This window comes from Anolis sagrei, chromosome 3, assembly GCF_037176765.1.
Source record: "Anolis sagrei isolate rAnoSag1 chromosome 3, rAnoSag1.mat, whole genome shotgun sequence".
NCBI lineage: Eukaryota > Metazoa > Chordata > Lepidosauria > Squamata > Dactyloidae > Anolis > Anolis sagrei.
The window spans coordinates 169,987,506-170,008,463 of NC_090023.1; the positions used below are offsets into that span (position 1 = coordinate 169,987,506).

Here is a 20,958-nt window from a genome sequence, read left to right on the forward strand (position 1 = left end):
TTCATTAATGTGGTGACCTAAAATAGAAAACCATTTTCAATACCTTCGATTCTTTTCTGAAAGAGGTTACATTTCTCAGATTCCAGTTAACAAAAGATAACAAGTACCGTTAATAAAAAAAATAGCAAGGACTTCGAACAATGATTGTTAAAGCTCTTAAAGCTATATAATATATGATCCTTGATCTGAGGCAAGGCATTTCAAAAGAAATAGTTACACATCCAAATGGATACCAAGTCCTAGCTTTTGGAGACAAATGGACACACACAGTTTAATTAGGTAATCAAGAACACAAATTCAGACTGAAAATTTCTGCAACACTGACTAAAGGTGTGAAATGTCAATGAAACTGAATACTGTGCGCACAGAAGGACACAGAGGCACATTGCCCAATAATTCTAAAGATTTTTACAAGCCACTGTTGTTGTTCATTCGTTCAGGCACTTCCGACTCTTCGTAACCTCATGGACCAACCCACATGAGAGCTCCCTGGCGGCCATCACCACCCCCAGCTCCTTCAAGGTCAAGCCAGTAAATTCAAGGATACCATCCATCCATCTTGCCCTTGGTTGGCCCCTCTTCCTTTTTCCTTCCATTTTCCCCAGCATCATTGTCTTCTCTAAGTTTTCCTTTCTTCTCATTATGTGGCCAAACTATCGAGGTATCTCCCTTCTAACCTCTGCTGGGAAAATCCTCGCAAGAATCCTTGCAAACCGCCTTCTGCCCCTCTCAGAAGACACCCTCCCAGAATCCCAGAACAGCTTCCGCCCCTCCAGAGGAACCGTGGACATGATCTTCACTGCACAACAGCTCCAAGAAAAATGCAGAGAACAAAATCAACCTCTGTACATGGCATTCATCGACCTTGCAAAGGCATTCGACACAGTGAACCGCAGCACTCTCTGGACCATCCTCCAAAAAATCGGGTGCCCAAGCAAATTTGTGAACATCCTGCGGCTCCTCCATGATGACATGATGGCAACAGTCTTGGACAGCAATGGCTCCCAAAGTGACTCATTTAAGGTGGAATCAGGTGTCAAACAGGGATGTGTTATTGCCCCAACTTTATTCTCCATCTTCATTGCTATGATACTTCACCTTGTTGATGGGAAGCTTCCCAGTGGAGTGGAAATCATCTATTGGAAGAAGATGCAGAGCAAGAATAGGGCTCCACAGCCACATACGGACCCACAAGAATATTGGAAGACAATCATCCTTGGAAAGCAAGGAATCGCCTGAGTGAAGTGGCCAAAGTACTTCATCTTTGCCTCTACTATCCTTCCCTCCAATGAGCAGTCGGGCTTTATTTCCTGAAGTATGGACTGGTTGGATCTTCTCGCAGTCCTAGGCACTCTCAGAACTTTCCTCCAACACCACAGTTCAAAAACATCTATCTTCCTTCGCTCAGCCTTCCCTATGGTCCAGCTCTCACATCTGTAGGTTACTACGGGGAATACCATTGCTTTCACTTTGCAGATCTTGGTTGCCAGTGTGATGTCTCTACTCTTCACTATTTTATCGAGAATTGTCATTGCTCTCCTCCCAAAGGTAAGTGTCTTCTGATTTCCCAACTGTAGTCTGCATCTGCTTAAATTTTTGCACCTAGAAATACAAAATCTGTCACGGCCTCCGTGTTTTCTCCCTCTATTTGCCAGTTATCAATCAGTTATCAGTTATCAAGCCACTAGTCATTCTGAAAAACCTGGCTTTTCCAATGCATTTTTGGAGAGTAGCCATACTATCATACACAGTTGCTCCCCCTTAATGGTTTTTTGTCCCCAGAGTATATTTCCCCACCTGTATGAAGGTCTATTTTTACGACCCTGTTCCTTTATGAGTTTTTCCCTCATGAACAATTTGCTCCATCCCTATCTCATCCTGATTTTAGTATTTTTAGTATTTTAGTTTTTTAACTTGCACATGCAGCCCGCTCATTGTTATTTTATTGTGTTTTGTACTCATATGTTGTATGCATTTTACTGTTATTGTGTTTTGGTTTTATTTTATCGTATTATGCTGTTGGGCTTGGCCTCTTGTAAGCCGTCTTGTGTCCCCATTGGGGAGGTGGTGGTGAGGTATTAAATAAAGATTATTGCTCTTGAAGACAGCCCAGAAGCTTCCATTAGTCCAACGTGTGGCAGCCATGATTCTAACAGGAGCGGAACGCAGGGAGCATACAACCTCCCTGTTGCGCCAGCTCCATTGGCTACCGATCTGCTACCGGGCTCAATTCAAGGTGCCGGCGTTGGCCTATAAAGCCTTAAATGGTTCCAGCCCAATCTACCTATCCGACCGTATCTCTGCCTATGAACCCACCAGGACTTTGAGATCTTCCGGGGAGGCCCTGCTCTCGATCCCGCCTGCTTCTCAAGCACGGTTGGGGGGGACGAGAGATAGGGCCTTCTCGGTGGTGGCTCCTCGGCTGTGGAACGACCTTCCCACGGACATTAGACTAGCACCATCTCTAATGGTATTCCGCAAAAAAGTGAAGACCTGGCTGTTTGAGCAGGCGTTCGAATAATCAGTGCAATGATTGGTAATGAACATAGGAATGGAACAATGGATGACTAATCTGGATTATGTTTTTGATGATTTGACGATAGTGAATGGTTATTGTACTAATTGTTTATTAATTGTTTATTAATTGTGTAATGTGTTAGGTTATTAATTGTTTTTTACACTGTAGCATTGAATTTTTGCTGTTATTTGTTGTGAACCACCGTGAGTCACCTTTGGCTGAGAACAGCGGTATATAAGTAAAGTAAATAAATAAATTATTATTATTATTATTATTATTATTTGTGGGTAGTTTCTGGTAAAAAAAACAAATCTAGGGAAGTTGCATGTATAAATATATTTATAAGCTATATTTGTTCAGTTCTTTAAATATGACTTTTGCATACTCTCCAGCATTTTGGCCTGCATCAATAGGAGCATAGTGTCTAGATCTAAGGAAGTAATGCTACCCCTCTATTCTGCTTTGGTTAGACCACATCTGGAATATTGTGTCCAATTCTGGGCACCACAATTCAAGAGAGATATTGACAAGCTGGAATGTGTCCAGAGGAGGGCGACTAAAATGATCAAGGGTCTGGAGAACAAGCCCTATGAGGAGCGGCTTAGGGAACTGGGTATGTTTAGCCTGAAGAAGAGAAGGCTGAGAGGAGATATGATAGCCATGTATAAATATGTGAGAGGAAGCCACAGGGAGGAGGGAGCAAGCTTGTTTTCTGCTTCCTTGGAGACTAGGATGCGGAACAATGGCTTCAAACTACAAGAGAGGAGATTCCATCTGAACATTAGGAAGAACTTCCTGACTGTGAGAGCCGTTCAGCAGTGGAACTCTCTGCCCCGGAGTGTGGTGGAGGCTCCTTCTTTGGAAGCTTTTAAACAGAGGCTGGATGGCCATTTGTCAGGTGTGATTTGAATGCAATATTCCTGCTTCTTGGCAGGGGGTTGAACTGGATGGCCCATGAGGTCTCTTCCAACTCTTTGATTCTATGATTCTATGATTTCACAATAAATTAAGGAATCAATTCTTGTTGGATCACACAGAAAATCTCTAGTATTGGCCTTAAATCAACTTGTTTTAATGATGTTCTGATGTAGGCACCCTTGGGATGAAATTTTCTAAGGGATTTAAAATAAAGGTCACATAATCTCAGCAGTTACTCTGTTGACACACAAGGAAGAAAATTAACAAGTCAAACTGGCCTTAGTTCAAAGCAATTATCAGTGCTGATGAATGTGGGAATGCAGTGTGCTTATTCTAGCCAACACAGAGCAAGACAAGAGCATGTCAATTTTAGTTTTGGCCCTAAACATCACATTTTATAACAGTGACTGCAATGATCTGAAAAAGCACAACATAGTTCCATAATTGAAACCAAGGAGTTGTGGCTCTGTAAGGATGAATGAATGGGTGACTGCCTTGGAGACAGATGCAAATCAATCTGAGCTTTGAGGAGGAAGGACAGGTTAGAAATATAATTAAAATGACCTCACTCTAAAGTGTGTGTGGGTTTGGTTTTTTCATGGAATGTCCACGCCATACTTAGATTTCAATTCTGGTATCAAATACTATTTTAATGCCCACCTATTTATATTATCTCATCAGTTTTCCACCCATGCCACTATGCATAAATAAAAGAAAACTGTATTTTTCATGAAGAGCACCACTTTTAATCAAATTACATTTTAATTACATGTTGTGTGAACATTTGGAGGGAACAAAAGTACTGTAGCTTTGTAATGAAGCAGTGAATTCACAGCTGTCTAGAAATAATGCATACAGTTAGTCAACCTATTCCTCAATAGTTCTCATTAAACCTCCTTAATCTCATCCAGGTGTCTTTCCCAATTATTTTATTTTCATATAAGATTAAAGAGATTACGAGGCTTGCTTATAGATAGATATTTCAGCTGGGGGAAATATCCACAACTTAGCAGAAGGTTAATGTTAACAATAAAACCAAGTAAGAGCAGCAAAGGATGGGGTAGAGGGATGGCAGCAATAACTATGTTCAAGGTGAAGTGCATTACTAGTGCTTACATTCTTATTGTCTCATAGATTTTGTTGTAACATAGAGCAAGGAGCACCCCAACTAGTCCATATGCTTTGAACAGGCCAACTAGTATATATGCTGGGATAACTGATAAAGAGTAACAGGAATTAGGGCTGGGCAACCACGGAAAAATTTGTTTCTAAACTTGATTCGTTTTTTTGGTTTTTTTGCGTTTCGATATTTAAAAGAATTCCGAAATTTTTCTTTTAAAAAGTTCAATATTTACAAAATTTTGTAAAATTACGAAACAATACGAAACGAATACGAAACGAATACGAATAGATTCATTAATGGCGGACGCGACCGCGCAATACGCTAAAAAACCTCCATATGGGACAGGGGGAACTTCTGAAGCTTCCCTCTCCCTCTGTTGTTGACTGTTGGTGTGATATTTATAATTTTTTTCACTGATTAAACAAACAACAGCTATAAAACTTGCCCCAGACATGCGGAAATAATAACGAAACTATTTCGAAATGATTTCAAAACGAATACGAAACGAATACGAAGCAATTACGAAACGAATCGAAAAATTCGTTTCGTTTCTTAGATGCTCCTGAATGGTTCATTATCGCTTCCTAACCAAAAAAATAACGAATTTTTAACGAATTACGAAATTACGAAACGAAACCGCCCAGCCCTAACAGGAATGTTAGGTTCATCCTTAGATTCCTTCAATTATTCTAAACCAGTGGTTCTCAACTTGTGGGTCTCCAGATGTTTTGACCTTCAACTCCCAGAAATCCTTACAACTAGTAAACTGGCTGGGGTTTCTGGGACTTATTATTTTATTTATTTTATTTCGCACATTTCTACCCCGCCCTTCTCAACCCCCGAGGGGGTCTCAGGGCGACTTACAAAAGGCACAGTTCGATGCCAACAACAACAATAAGATAAAACATGTATCAATAGCAATTACAAACAATTAAAAACAAGCAAGATATATATCACAATCAATAAAACCAATCTAATGTTCAACGTTTGCCAGCTCAGAATCCGTAAGTTCATTCCACATTGTCAAATTCTATCAGTTCTAGTCGTCATTGTCCTTTGTCTATCTGCCAGCTTACCCAAAGGCCTGGTCCCATATCCAGGTTTTTAACTTCCTTCTGAAAGAGAGGAGGGATGTTGATGACCTAATTTCCCCGGGGAGTGAATTCCACAGGCGAGGGGCCACCACCGAGAAGGCCCTGTCCCTTGTCCCCACCAGTCTCGCTTGTGATAAAGGTGGAGTCGAGAGCAGGGCCTCCCCAGAGGATCTTAAACTTCGAGGTGGGGCGTAGAAGGAGATACGTTCGGACAGGCACGCTGGGCCGGAGCTGTATAGGGTTTTGTAGGTCAAAACCAGTACTTTGAATTGTGCTCGGAACTGGATCAGCAACCAGTGGAGCTGACATAATAGCGGGGTGGCATGCTCCCTGTGTGATGCTCCGGTGAGTAATCTAGCCACCGCCCGTTGGACTAATTGAAGTTTCCAAACAGTCTTCAAATGCAACCCCACATAGAGCGCATTGCAGTAATCTATTCGGGATGTGGAAAAAGGGAGAAATCACCAAAGAAGAATTCAAACAAATAGCCAACACCTGTAGGGAAAAGGTCCGCAAGGCTAAAGCAAAAAACGAGCTCAGACTTGCCAGGGACATTAAAAACAATAAAAAGGGCTTCTATTCTTATGTCAGTAGAAAAAGGAAAAACAAGGAGGCGATAGGACCTCTTCGAGGAGAAGATGGGGCAATGCTGACAGGGGATAGGGAAAAGGCAGAACTACTTAATGCCTTCTTTGCCTCGGTCTTCTCACAAAAAGAGAGTTTTCAACCTCAGCAAGATGGAGTGGATGAGGGTTTGGAGGACATCCAACCCCAAATTGGGAAAGAAGTCGTTCAGGAATACCTGGCCGCTCTTAATGAGTTCAAGTCCCCAGGGCCAGATCAACTACACCCCAGAGTATTGAAGGAACTAGCGGAAGTCATTTCGGAACCATTGGCAACCATCTTCGAGAGTTCTTGGAGAACGGGAGAAGTTCCAGCAGATTGGAGGAGGGCCAATGTGGTCCCAATCTTCAAGAAGGGAAAAAAGGATGACCCAAACAACTACCGACCGGTCAGCCTCACGTCGATACCGGGCAAGATTCTGGAAAAGATTGTTAAGGAAGTGGTCTGCAAACACTTAGAAACAAAAGCAGTCATCGCTAATAGTCAACATGGATTTATCAAAAACAAGTCATGTCAGACTAATCTGATCTCTTTCTTCGATAGAGCTACAAGCTGGGTAGATGCAGGGAATGCCGTGGATGTAGCGTACCTGGATTTCAGTAAGGCCTTCGACAAGGTCCCCCATGACCTTCTGGCAAGGAAACTAGTCCAATGTGGGCTAGGCAAAACTACGGTGAGGTGGATCTGGAATTGGTTAAGTGGACGAACACAGAGAGTGCTCACTAATGCTTCCTCTTCATCTTGGAAAGAAGTGACAAGTGGAGTGCCGCAGGGTTCCGTCCTGGGCCCGGTCTTGTTCAACATCTTTATTAATGACTTAGATGAAGGGCTAGAAGGCATGATCATCAAGTTTGCAGACGACACCAAATTGGGAGGGATAGCCAATAGTCCAGAGGACAGGAGCAGAATTCAAAACGATCTTGACAGATTAGAGAGATGGGCCAAAACTAACAAAATGAAGTTCAACAGTGACAAATGCAAGATACTCCACTTTGGCAGAAAAAACGAAATGCAAAGATACAGAATGGGTGAAGCCTGGCTCGAGAGCAGTACGTGTGAAAAAGATCTTGGAGTCCTCGTGGACAACAAGTTAAACATGAGCCAACAATGTGACGTGGCGGCAAAAAAAGCCAATGGGATTTTGGCCTGCATCAAGAGGGGCATAGTGTCTAGATCTAAGGAAGTAATGCTACCCCTCTATTCTGCTCTGGTTAGACCACACCTGGAATATTGTGTCCAATTCTGGGCGCCACAATTCAAGAGAGATATTGACAAGCTGGAATGTGTCCAGAGGAGGGCGACTAAAATGATCAAGGGTCTGGAGAACAAGCCCTATGAGGAGCGGCTTAGGGAACTGGGCATGTTTAGCCTGAAGAAGAGAAGGCTGAGAGGAGATATGATAGCCATGTATAAATATGTGAGAGGAAGCCACAGGGAGGAGGGAGCAAGCTTGTTTTCTGCTTCCTTGGAGACTAGGACGCGGAACAATGGCTTCAAACTACAAGAGAGGAGATTCCATCTGAACATGAGGAAGAACTTCCTGACTGTGAGAGCCGTTCAGCGGTGGAACTCTCTGCCCCGGAATGTGGTGGAGGCTCCTTCTTTGGAAGCTTTTAAACAGAGGCTGGATGGCCATTTGTCAGGGGTGATTTGAATGCAATATTCCTGCTTCTTGGCAGGGAGTTGGACTGGATGGCCCATGAGGTCTCTTCCAACTCTTTGATTCTATGATTCTATGATTCTATGTAACAAGAGCGTGGACCACTGTGGCCAAGTCAGACTTGCCAAGGTACGGGCGCAGCTGGCACACAAGTTTTAATTGTGCAAAAGCATTCCCAGCCACCACCGAAACCTGGGCTTCCAGGCTCAGCGATGAGTCCAGGATCACTCCCAAGCTGCGAACCTGTGTCTTCAGGGGGAAATTAACAGGAGGCAAAGGAGAGGAGAATCAGGGTTGTACTCTGCCAAGTAGACTCAACTAGGGATTTCCCCCCTCTTTTCAGGCTGTCCTAAATTTAGCAAAGTGGGCCTTCTGAACCCATGGGCTCCAGATCTGCAATTTCCAGCAATCACAGATCCTTACACCCCATATTAGTAAATGGCAGCAACATGAACATACTGAAGCATGCACATTCATGTCACTGCTTTTGATAATATGAGATGGGAACGTCCATGTTTTTTGTTTCTGTGGCAGACCTCAGAAATGAACTCCTGAAGATGCGGCAGGCCCACTATACATAAATCCCTGCTTAAAATTATAGTTTTGCGTATTTTGGCCTTCCCATTGCTTGGCCATATCCTTTCCACCACACTTCATATTTGGCTATATATTTACACAGTTTTTATCTGAAATATTGGAAGGTATACCAATGTGTAGCCAATGTGCCAGCCCCTAAGGCCACAGACCATTCACTACAATGCAGTCTGAGCCCTACTACATGCACAATAGAGAACCTTCTCACAGTGATACCAGAGGCACATGAAATGGCCAGCTTCTGATCAAAGAAAATTTAGCATAATGTCAAGTTTTTAATTTTGTGGAGTTATTTTTTACATTGTAATGGTATTCTCAATTTGCTTCTGACACAATAAATAAGCCTTCCTTGTCTTTTTCCTTCCTTCCTTCCCTCTTTCTCTCTTTCATTCCTTCTCTCCTTCCTTCCCTCTTTCACTTTTTTTCTTCTCTCCTTCCTTCTTTCCTTCTCTACCTTTCCTTCTTTCCTTTCCTCCTTCTTTCCCTCTTTCTATCCCCCTTCTCTCCTTCCTTCTCTACCCTTCTTTGCTTCCTTTTCTTCTCTCCCTCCTTCTCTCCCTCTTTCTTTCTTCCTTCTCTACCCTTCTTTCTTTCCTTCCTTCTCTCCTTCATAGAATCATAGAATCATAGAATCAAGAGTTGGAAGAGACCTCTTGGGCCATCCAGTCCAACCCCCTGCCAAGAAGCAGGAATATTGCATTCAAATCACCCCTGACAAATGGCCATCCAGCCTCTGCTTAAAAGCTTCCAAAGAAGGAGCCTCCACCACACTCCGGGGCAGAGAGTTCCACTGCTGAACGGCTCTCACAGTCAGGAAGTTCTTCCTCATGTTCCCTCCCTCCTTCTCTCCCTCCTTCTCTCCTTCCTTCCCCCTTTCTGTGTATGTGTTTTGTGTATGTGTGCACGCATATATGTGTGTGTATATATGTGTGTTTGCATATATATGTGGTTTTGTGCATGTGTTGTAATGTAATTTTGGGGTTTTGGGGGGGTTGCTTTTTAAATCCCTTCTGCTGTGTTTTTCAGTGTTTTTAGGAGTGATGGTCACTCGTTGGCCTGATAGGTGTCTTGTGTCCAAATTTGGTGTCAATTCGTCTGGTGGTTTTTGAGTTATGTTAATCCCACAAACAAACATTAACTTTTTATTTATATAGATGGTCATCTTTGGAAGCCCTGCTCCTATCCTGTTCCTTTGCAAATGAAATAGATATCTATGGAGAAAAAAGGGTCTTTGGACCATAATAATAATAATAATAATAATAATCCTTTATTTGTACCCCGCTACCATCTCCCGAAAGACTCGGTGCGGCTTACACGAGGCCGAGCCCAAATACAACAATAAAACAACAACAACAATAATAAAGCAAAATAAAACAAAAACAAGCAATAAACATTAACAACACGCAATGACGCAGTTAAAAACAATGGCTGGGCCAAATGTAATAATCTATATAAATAAAAATGTAATGTTTGTTTGTGATACCATCAGAACGCAAAAACCACAGGGAGAATTGGCACCAAATTTGGACACAATACACCTAACAACCCAATGTATGTCCTTCACTCAAAAAATGATTTTGTCATTTGGTAGTTGGGAGTTGCTGGGATTTATAGTTTTCTTACAATCAAAGAGCATTCTGAACCAATGATGGAATTGAACCAAACTTGGCACACAGTTCCCTCATGACCAACAGAAAATACTGGGTTTGGTGGGCAGTGTCCTTTGCTTTTGGACATCCAGATATCACTATGGACTCAAAACAATTATTGATCTGGGCCAAACTCTACACGAAGACTCAATATGTCCAAATGTGAACACTGGTGGGGAAAATAGACCTTTACATTTGGGAGTTGTAGTTGCTGGGATTTATAGTTAACCTACAATCACAGAGCATTCTGAACCCCACCAACGATAGAACTGGGCCAAACCTCCACACAGAACCCCATGTGGGCCACAGCAACGAGTGGCAGGGGACGGCTAGTTAAAATTAAAATTAAAAGTGCTGGGCATGACAGGTGGGATGTTTGGAGGGGATGGACATGCAGATATTCTAGATCTCTGATAAAGTGCATTGGGACATAATGCTAGGAGTTTCCTTATACTGGAAAGGCACATTGGAACATCTACGTTTTCAAGCTCCTCCTAAAGATTGCTAGCGACAGGGCCTGCCTGATGTCCTTAGGGAGAGAGTTCCAGAGTCGAGGGGCCACCACCAAGAAAGCCCTATCCCTCGTCCCCACCAATCGCGCTTTTAATAATAAAATGTTGTTGTTGATGATGATGATGATGATGATGATATCTTGTAGGTTCCTTCTTTGGAAGCTTTTAAACAGAGGCTGGATGGCCATCTGTCAGGGGTGATTTGAATGCAATATTCCTGCTTCTTGGCAGAATGGGGTTGGACTGGATGGCCCATGAGGTCTCTTCCAACTCTTTGATTCTATGATTCTAGGTATCAGCAACTAAAAAACCATCATCCATAAGGTATTTACCCTCTGCCTGAATATTCCAAGCATCCATTCAAATTATTCATTTTTGTTCGACTTGTAGCTTTCGATGACTCAGATTTGGACTGTGAATTAGCTGCTGATTTCTTAGTATATTGTTAAATTTATGGCATTTTAACTTATTCTATATGGACTTATATTTAATGTAAGAGCAATGGACAACAGTCAGGCCACCTTCTGTGTTCCACCAATAACATGACACGAAATGGTCAGAAGGGTTTGCTCAATGGGATGGATTGGAATGTTGAGAAGGGCGGCCGCAGTGAAAAGGAAGGAAAGCAGTTGTGTCAGTTAGAGGCAGTCCGTTGGGAAGCTGGGCAGCTCAGAAGAAGATGGTAATAGTTGAACAGGGTCCCACGCCAAGGAAGACGCAACCTGGCCCTCTCTTGTATTAGGTAAGGTTTAAAAAAATTAAAAATACAAATGCACATTTTTGTTATTATTGTGTGCCTTCAAGTAATTTCCAGTTTATGATGACATAAGGCAAAACTATCAATGGGTTTTCTTGGCAATATTTATTCAGAGAGGTTTTTGCCTTTGCCTTTCTTTGAAGTGGAGAGAATGTGCCTGTCCAAACATCACCCAATGGTTTTCAGTGGTTGAGCAGGGATTCAAACTGTGGTCTGCTTGTGTCGTTGTCCAACACTCAAACCACTACACATTGCTGGGTGTCATACATTTTTATATGTACTGTAGTACAATTAAAATAAAAGAACAATGATATGGCTCTGTGCATGGCCCTCGTGTGAATGATAGAGAAGGGCCTATTACGGCTTCTATGCCAGCAGGGGCGGCTCAACCCATTACGCAAAGTAAGCATTTGCAGTATAGTTGATTTTGCCCAGGGGCGCTCTTGAGGAGCTCTTGGGGAAAATAGACCTTGACATATGCGAGTTGTAGTTACGGGGATGTATAGTTCACCTACAATCAAAGAGCATTCTGAACTCCACCAATGATGGAATTGAACCAAACATGGCACACAGAACTCCCATGACGAACAGAATATATATATCAGTGATTGGTTGGGGGGGGGGGGGCAAAATGCTGTTTGCTTACCATTGAAAATTACCTAGGGCCGCCTCTGTATACCAGTGGTTCTCAACCTGGGGTCCCCAGATGTTTTTGGCCTTCAACTCCCAGAAATCCTAACAGCTGGTAAAGTGGCTGGGATTTCTGGGAGTTGTAGGCCAAAAGCATCTGGGGACCCCAGGTTGAGAACCACTGTTCTATACGGTTATGGCCCAGCTTACTGGTCTGAACACATCTCCCTCTACATCCTGCCTTGCAGTTTAAGAACATCCAGGAAGACCCTGCTCTCGTTCCCGCCAGCATCGCAAATACGTCTGGTGGGTACAAGAGACAGGGCCTTCTCGGCTATAGCCCCCCGCCTATGGAACTCGCTTCCCAACGAAGTAAGATCGGCTTCATCCCAGTCCTGTCTTTTAGGAAGAAATTCAAGTTGTGGTTCTAGGATCAGGCTTTTGGGAAGCAGGCATAATGGGCCCCACGTAAGCTGCCCCGAGTCCCTTTGGGAAGATGGAGGCAGGGTAGAAAAATAAACTTCTTCTTCTTCTTCTTCTTCTTCTTCTTCTTCTTCTTCTTCTGCTTGAACATGAGTCCAAATCTATCTGATTTATTTATTTATTATTATTTATTTGCTTTATTTCTATACCGCATTTTTCAGCCTAGATTAGGCGACTCAATGCGGTTTACACAGTGCAAGTTATACAGTAATATACAGTTAAAAACACATCACACATTACAACAAAATCAACAATTATTATCAATTCCTTATCAATTCATGACGCCTCAACAGAACAAGATCCATTCTCATAATCCTTGTGCCATTCCTATGTTCAATTTTACCGACTTCCTGTGTTCAGTTGTTCAGTTGCACTGATTAGCCAAACGCTTGCTCGTAGAGCCAAGTCTTGACCTTCCTCCGAAACACCAGCAATGAGGGGGCCTGTCTGATGTCAACCGGTAGGGCATTCCATAGCCGAGGGGCCACCACCGAGAAGGTCCTGTCTCTCGTTCCCGCCAAACGTGCCTGTGATGCAGGCGGGACCGAGAGCAGGGCCTCCCCGGACGATCTTAATGTCCGCGCCGGTTCATAGGAGGAGATGCGTTCGGAGAGGTAAGAGGGGCCAGAACCGTTTAGGGCTTTGTAGGCTAATGCCAGCACCTTGAATTGTGCCCGGTAGCAAATTGGCAGCCAGTGGAGCTGGCTCAACAGAAGAGTGGTATGTTCCCTGAGTGCCGCTCCTGTTAACAACCTGGCTGCCGAGCGCTGGACCATCTGAAGCTTCCGGGCAGTCTTCAAGGGCAGCCCCATGTAGAGCGCGTTGCAGTAATCTATGCGGGATGTAACCAGAGCGTGGACTACCTTGGCCAAGTCAGACTTCCCAAGCTTACTGGTTATTTGGGAATCAACCCACTGCTGCTTGCAACTCAAGGTTCAGTCCCTACTGCACTGCCAATTTCCTGTTCCACCGGTGGTAGAGTAAAATATTTATCAGTACTGCAGGCAATAGCAACCAGATTTGAGTGGAGCCATTTTTCAGAAATTCTATCTTTCTAGTTTGGGACAAAGAAAACAAGATGGCATGGACATTTTTTCTATCAAATAGAAAGAGAGGCTAGTAATAACCTATCCGTTCCTGCCTGGCCACTAACATATTCTCCTCCATTTCACTGCTATTGTCTTACAGCTAATAAAAATATTTCAGAGCAAGAAAGAACATGTCATATGAAACAACACATGTACAAAAGAAGCGAACATCAGTGAAATTGGCTGCTATCCATGCACATCTGTCAGAAAGCTAGAGGAATGGAAAGGCAGAAGGATCCCACACTAAGTCACAGTAAGCTTTGTACAAAGAAACTTAAAATATAAGATATATAAACCCACAGATATATAAACTCATTGTCCTAATTCCAACAGACCTCACTACCTCTGAGGATGCTTGCCATAGATGCAGGTAAACGTCAGGAGAGAATGCCTCTAGAACATGGCCCTATAGCCCGAAAAAACCCACAAGAACCTAGTGATTCCAGCCATGAAAGCCTTCGACAATACATTGAAACTTAAAATAACTACGTCACTTTAAAATATAAAACAAACTGGGATAGAGAACTTGCTTATTTGTGGAGAAATCTATATTTGGCACAAGTTTAATTGTAAAACTAACGTGGGAACACTCTGCCAGACACACTTCTACGTCATAATTCCTACCAAGCTTAATGGGAATTGCACATCACTTATTGAAATGAAGTTGTGGGGAGGAAATGTCACTTGCATTTTTAAATGAGACTTGCAAAAATGACCTAGATACTAGATTCACTGTGAAATTCCTGCAATTTGACACCACTTTGGCTGCCATGGCTCAATGGGAATTGGAGATCTTTAGTCTTCCCTACCAAATGTTGGCACCTCACCAAATTAGTATTGAGCCATGGCAATTACAGTGGTATGAAACTGCATTGGTTCTACAGTGACATATCTTGAACTCATTTTATCAACAGCCATATAAATAACTTCAACATTTACTAAATACTTTCTGACTGGGAATTTTTAAATATTGTTTATATTTAATTGTGTTTTAATGTTCATATATTTGTATATTTTAATGGTTATGCTGATGCTTTTATGTTAAACAGCTTTGAGTCCCCTTTGGGGGAGATAAATATTATAATAATGCTTTCTCATAAGCAGCCATGTACTAGGCAGGGCATAATTACATTATGCAAATAAAGTTGGTTGATTTAGGTAGCAACTATTGCCTTGAACCTGTTGATGAGTCCCAGCTAGAGTAGATCCACTGAATGAGCTGCTGATTGACGGATTAATACATGGGTAACTCTGTCTGTCTGAATCCGGAAGTCCCAGAGGAGTTTGGCGTGTTCATTCTCTGTAACTTTTTCTGGCTTGTGATCCCACCAGTTCTTTGTTGTAAGCAGATGGTATTTGTGGCACAGGTTCAAATGAATCATCTGAGCAATGGTGTTATGCCTCTGCTTGTTGTCTGTCTGCGCATTATTATTATTGTTGTTGTTGTTGTTGTTGTTGTTTTACTGACACAAAAGCACAGTATGCCACAGCAAACGAGATCTATATGCTGGATTTTGTATCAAAAAATCACAAGTTGAACACTTCCCAAGCGTCTAGGACTGTGTGATGTTGTTGTTATTATTATTATTATTATTATTATTATTATTATTATTATTATTATTGGTTTTTCTGTCGCACGCTGGGCTTGAAACGAATTGCATTTAAAACAGGACGTGCAACTTTAGCCCAGTGGGAAGCCAGGGGGCCTGAAGAGAAATTCGTAAGGATTTTCACCATAAACAGTCTTTAGAGGACTTGTGAAATATAACAAAGTCTTTTATGTGTGAACAATCAACAGAAACTTCTTTTGTCTTCAAAAGGTTAAACAAATGCTTCCAGGCCTTTGTGCAACTGGTGTCTTCTAACTGTTACTTTACTCTAAAAGAAAATCCCTTTCCAAACTTCTCCCAGGCTGACTGTGAACCTAAACCTAATTGATGTGGGCTCCACTACTGGGTTGAACTGCATCTCAAAGCACCGAGTGAACCTACCAGTAGGCCTGTAGTCACTTCAGCTGGAGTTCTTAGATATTCAAAGCTGTTTTTCCCTTTGAAATTCCTCAGAGCTTTAGGGCTGTTTCCCTGGGAATCTTTGGGAATCCTTTTGCTCTTAAGACTGTTCTCCCCCAGGAAGTCTTAAGGGTTGAAGCCTTTGTACAGGAGAAGTCTGTATATTGACTTTCCTTGCTGAGACTGACTGAAAATGGCTCCCTTTCCTTCTCAATTGTCCTGAACAGGGGGGCGGAACCAAACTTAACGATGATGGCCTGCTCTATAACTGCAAACTTTAACAGGAAGCCACCCTTCTGCAGAATCCCAAGTCTTGGGCTGCAAGCAAACACTTAATACAAGGCAAATAAAGTGGCAGCTTCTGGTACAGCTGTACCAGCACATTGGTCCTTTCATTACTTGCTGCTATTTCTCGACAGATGTCAGGTAGTGCAATACCGGCTAAACAATATAATTTCTCCAATAGATGAATTAAATTACTATTTAAAGAAAGTTCTGAAATCACACATGATTTTTAAAAGCAGTTAAAAAGAGCAAAGCAGCTACCCCTTAATTTTTATGGCTTGAAAGCTAGTTGAAAGAATATACTTTTAGGTGATGGGCAGAACCTGAATAGGAAGTAGACTTTCTTTGGAGGGAAGTTCCACTGCCAGGGTGCTGCTACAGAGAAAGCCCTGCCATTTGTCCCATTCAAGGGGTGGAGGAACATGGATCTTAAGTTTAGAGTAGGCTCATATGGAAGGAGACATTATAATACACATATAAAAAGAAAATGAACAACTTCTAAATTATTTTGGACCGTGTTCACAGAGCTACAATAAAGTGCAATTAACAGAGCAAAAAAGTGCAACTCTGCAAAAAAGAACCCAAAAAACAGTTTTTTTTATCACTTGGCCAAGTATTTTAAAAGTGTATATGCATATAGTTACAATGATAATATAAAAATAAAATTGCTGGAGGAAAACATCTGTAGTCAACTGAAAGAATTTACTGCAAATAGAAAGCTATCACACAGAATAAATGCAATAGGGTGAGTGAGATATATCAGAGGGTAGGCATCCATGCAAATTAGATTACTAAATTTACCTATATGCTAAGGGAACGTTTCAAGATAATTCATGCTTTTAAGTTAACATGGAAAAATATGTACAAAGATTTATTAATAAATTCCTCTATAACTTATTAACTTGATGGAGCAATTTGTCCATTATCAGAGATTAAATTTTGATTTGAAGGCTGTTGTATGTTAAAGTAATAAATCACATGGCACTAAAAGAACATGCTGCTCCCTTCACGGCATACAACACACAATATAAAACACTTTTAAGTTTCACATTGAGTTAGTGCTCACTCTGGAGACATACTGGCTTTGTAAAATAAGCAGATGTGATCAAGAAAAATGCAGAAATTGTGGCTCTTAAATTTTTAACACAGCAGCTTTTTAATACCATTTTTGTTGATTTCAGATCTAAAATCACCATGTTATAAACTGCTTTATTTTGTTTTTATATTTGCAAATTACATGAGGACGCTTGCCAGCTGGGCAATATAAAAAGATATTAAATAAATATATATATAAATACACACATGCATGCATAAATACCCTCTAAAAATCTGTTCTCGGAAACAATCTAGAGTAGGTTTTCAGGCCAGAAAAAAAAACAGCAATTCTGTTGAAGAAAGCAATGACATCTGGCAGAAGTAGAGTTGGATTTGGAATCCCAAGGCCAGGCATGTAGCCGGGGGGGGGGGGGGGCTTGAGGGGCTTCAGCCCCCCCCCCCCCGAAATTCTCATGGTGGTTCACGAAAAGGCCTTACTGGTGCATTGTTTAAACTGTTATGTTTATTCATATCATGATCTGATCACCATACTCAATATATCCCATATGCATGGGGGTATTGGGGTAATGATACAAAAGGTTTGCTAGGCTAGACCCTCTTTCACTCAGACTCAGCCCCCCCCCCCCCGAAACTCACCCCCCGAACCCCCCCTGAAAAAAATTCAGCCCCCCCCCCCCCGAAACGAAATCCTGGCTACAGGCCTGATCTGCCCTACCCAAAAAGTTCAACTGTGGTAAAACAGTTCCACAGAACACACACATACACCCATTTTGCTGAAGAGGGTCCTGAAATTCTTCAGTGGCCTGCCTTGACAGCCTTCTTGCTGTGATGATGAAGCTGATGATGATAATGAACTTATGTGATACCCAGGCCTGTAGCGAGGGGGTGGTTTTAGGGGTTCAACCCCCCCCCCGAAATGTTTCAGATTTGTTTTAAAAAACCTGGTTTACTCATGAATTTTAACTGGTTAACCAAATCCCCATGCTAAGTCTATGAGATGCAAAAAATTAAGAGTCCCTCCAGAACTGTAAGCACTATCTCAAGCAAATATTGACAATTTATTCACACTGTCATTACTTGCAGTAATAGCCGATGTAGCGAAGCAACCAAGTTGGGTGTGTGTGTGTTGAATGCTCTCATTAAGGAGGCCAGACTTGGTGGAGGTGGTTGACAGGGGTGGAGCTGCAGGCTATGGAAGGCTGCTCTGCCCCCTGCTGTGCTCTTTGCTTCAGCGTGAGCTAGGAGGCAGGAGGCAGGTTTCAACCCCCCCCCCCCAATGTTCAATCCTCCCCGAAATTTTCAACCCCCCCCCCCCCAATTGTCAACCCTCCCTGAAATTTTTTTCTGGCTACGGCCCTGGTGATACCTACCTCCCATGGCAGGTTACAACATAATTAAAATACATATATTAAAACATGAGACTATTTAAAAACACATATTAAAACTAATAATAATAATAATATCAACAACAATAATTTCTTTATATTCTGCCCTTCTTCACTTCACTTCACTTTATTTCTTAATTAGTTGCTCTCCCCAAGGTGCTCCGAGTGACTTACAATTTAAAATAGCATTTACACAATATAAAAACATTCAACATAAAAACATACAACAGTGACTATTTGGCAAATTAGATCTGATCACTTTACTTGAATGCACAACCAAACAGCCAAGTGTTGAGCGCCTTTACAAAAGGTTGCAACTCCGACATTGCTCTAATATATGGAGGCAATGAGTTCCACAGAATTGGAGCATAGATCGAAAAAGCTCTACACCTTGTAGCTTCCAGGTGTACCTCCCTAGGGCCTGGTATGTATAGGAGATTTTCTTGGGTGGATCGATGGGAAAAAGGAATGAGGTGGTCCCTAAGATATAAAGGTCCTTGGCCATTTTGAGCTCTAAATGTCAGGATCAGTATCTTGTAAGAGATCCGATGTTCTATTGGTAGCCAATGCAGTTATTGCAGAATCGGTGTAATATGGGATCTTATAGATGATCCCACTAGCAGCCTGGCTGCCGCATTTTGGACCATCCGAATCTTCTGAGTTGTTGACTTCGGAAGGCCGGCATATAAGGCATTGCAATAGTCCAACCTAGTGGTGACTATTGCATGGATTACCATTGCCAATGTTTCTACCGAAAGGTAGGATGCCAATTTCCTTGCCTGGCGAAGATGAAAAAAGGCCTGCTTACTTATGGCAGTGATCTGGGCCTCCATCGTCAGCGATGAGTCCAACACAACCCCAAGGCTTTTGACAGTGGCAGACGGAACCAGAGCTTCCCCATCGAAATCAGGCAGAGACTGGATTAATTCTGGTGGCTGGCCGGGCCAGAGTATCTCAGTTCTTGCAGGATTCGCTTTTAGTGTGCTCGCTCGCAGCCAACTCATCACTGCTTCCAAACACAGCCTAAAGTTCTCAGGAATCGCTGTTGTCCCAGGTTCGAGACACAAGAGTAGCTGGGTATCATCTGCATACTGGTAGCACTCTATGCCAAAGCTCCGCACCAGTCCAGCAAGTCCCATGGGGACTCAGAGCAAATTACAATGTAAACAGATACCAGCCAATATTCATTGCCTTGTTACAATACAATGAGACACACAAACACAAAGGCAGAGGCTTCTCCTTTCATTTCTGGCTTTGGAGGTGCTGCTCATCTCTGGCCCTGGGGGAGGTGCTCCTCTCCATTTCCAAGCCGAGGAGCCTGTGTTGTCACCTCCTGGTCATGTGATTGGCATTATTGCTTGGAATATCTTATGCCTTCCCTGCCTAAGCGGTACCTATTTATCTACTCATATTTGCATGTTTTCGAACTACTGGGTTGGCAGGAGCAAGGGCTAACAGCAAGAACTCACCCTATCCTGCAGATTCAAACCTTCAGGTCAGCAGTTCAGCAACACAAGAGTTTAACCCATTGCGCCACCACACCAATGGAGCCCCCGGTGGCACAGTGGGTTAAAGCAGTGTGCCGGCAGGACTGAAGACCGACAGGCCGCAGGTTCATCCGCAAACAGATGGTAACAAATGTGAGTTGGAAAATATCTAGGTCACATTTTTCACATATGCTTTACATGAAAATATGTAGGGCCCATGTACATGGGTCACATACTTTTGAGCTGGTCCAGAAAGCTACTCTGGATCAAAATACTAGGGCTGGGCGGTTTCGTTTCGTAATTTCGTAATTCGTTAAAAATTCGTTATTTTTTTTTTATAACGAAGCGATATTGAACCATTCAGGAGCAACTAAAAAACGAAACGAATTTTTCCAATTTGTTTCGTAGTTGTTTCGGAATTGTTTCGTTATTGATTCATTATTGATTCATAAATGTTTCGTTATTATTTCCGCATGTCTGGTGCAAGTTTTAGGGTTGCTGTTTGTTTTCTCAGTGAAAAAAAAAATAATTATCACACCAACAGTCAACAACAGAGGGAGAGGGAAGCTTCAGACGTTTTTTTAGCGTATTGCGCGATCGCGGCCGCCATTAACGAATCGATTCGTAATTGTTTCGTAATTGTTTTATGATTTCCGAAATTTCGTAAATATCGAACTTTTTTTAAGAAAAATTTCGGAATTCTTTTAAGTAACAAAACGCAAAAAAACCCTAAAAACGAATCGAGTTTAGAAACAAATTTTTCCGTGGTTGGACAGCCCTACAAAATACTGTAGATCAGTACTAGGGAAGTCTGCATGGCCAGAGGGTGTCCACACTATGAAACACTGAGTCGGTTTGGCACCACTAGATGGCCATAGAGTATGAAATAGATAGTGATCATCACTTGTCACATGTGCTGGCACTAGTTGGAACACCAGAGCAATGCAAGAGGGGGGAAAGGAGGAATCCCCTGTCTCCGAGCCCCTCAAACCTGAGGGAACTGAGAAGGCCATGTAAACAGTGGCAACCAATTCTAAATCAGACTCATCCCAACTGTTGTTGGAGCCCCCGGTGGCGCAGTGGGTT

The 20,958-nt window shown here is 42.4% G+C and overlaps 1 protein-coding gene across 1 annotated transcript in view; it reads right to left on the bottom strand.

The window, feature by feature from the left end:
• Positions 1-20,958, bottom strand: part of CTNNA3 (catenin alpha 3) — a 1,221,152-nt gene that overhangs the window by 1,181,510 nt on the left and 18,684 nt on the right. The window contains exon 3 of the mRNA XM_060768919.2: positions 1-17. This exon is cut by the window's left edge and continues 176 nt beyond it. Within this exon, the coding sequence (XP_060624902.2) occupies positions 1-17 (17 nt within the window). The remainder of the gene's footprint in view (positions 18-20,958) is intronic.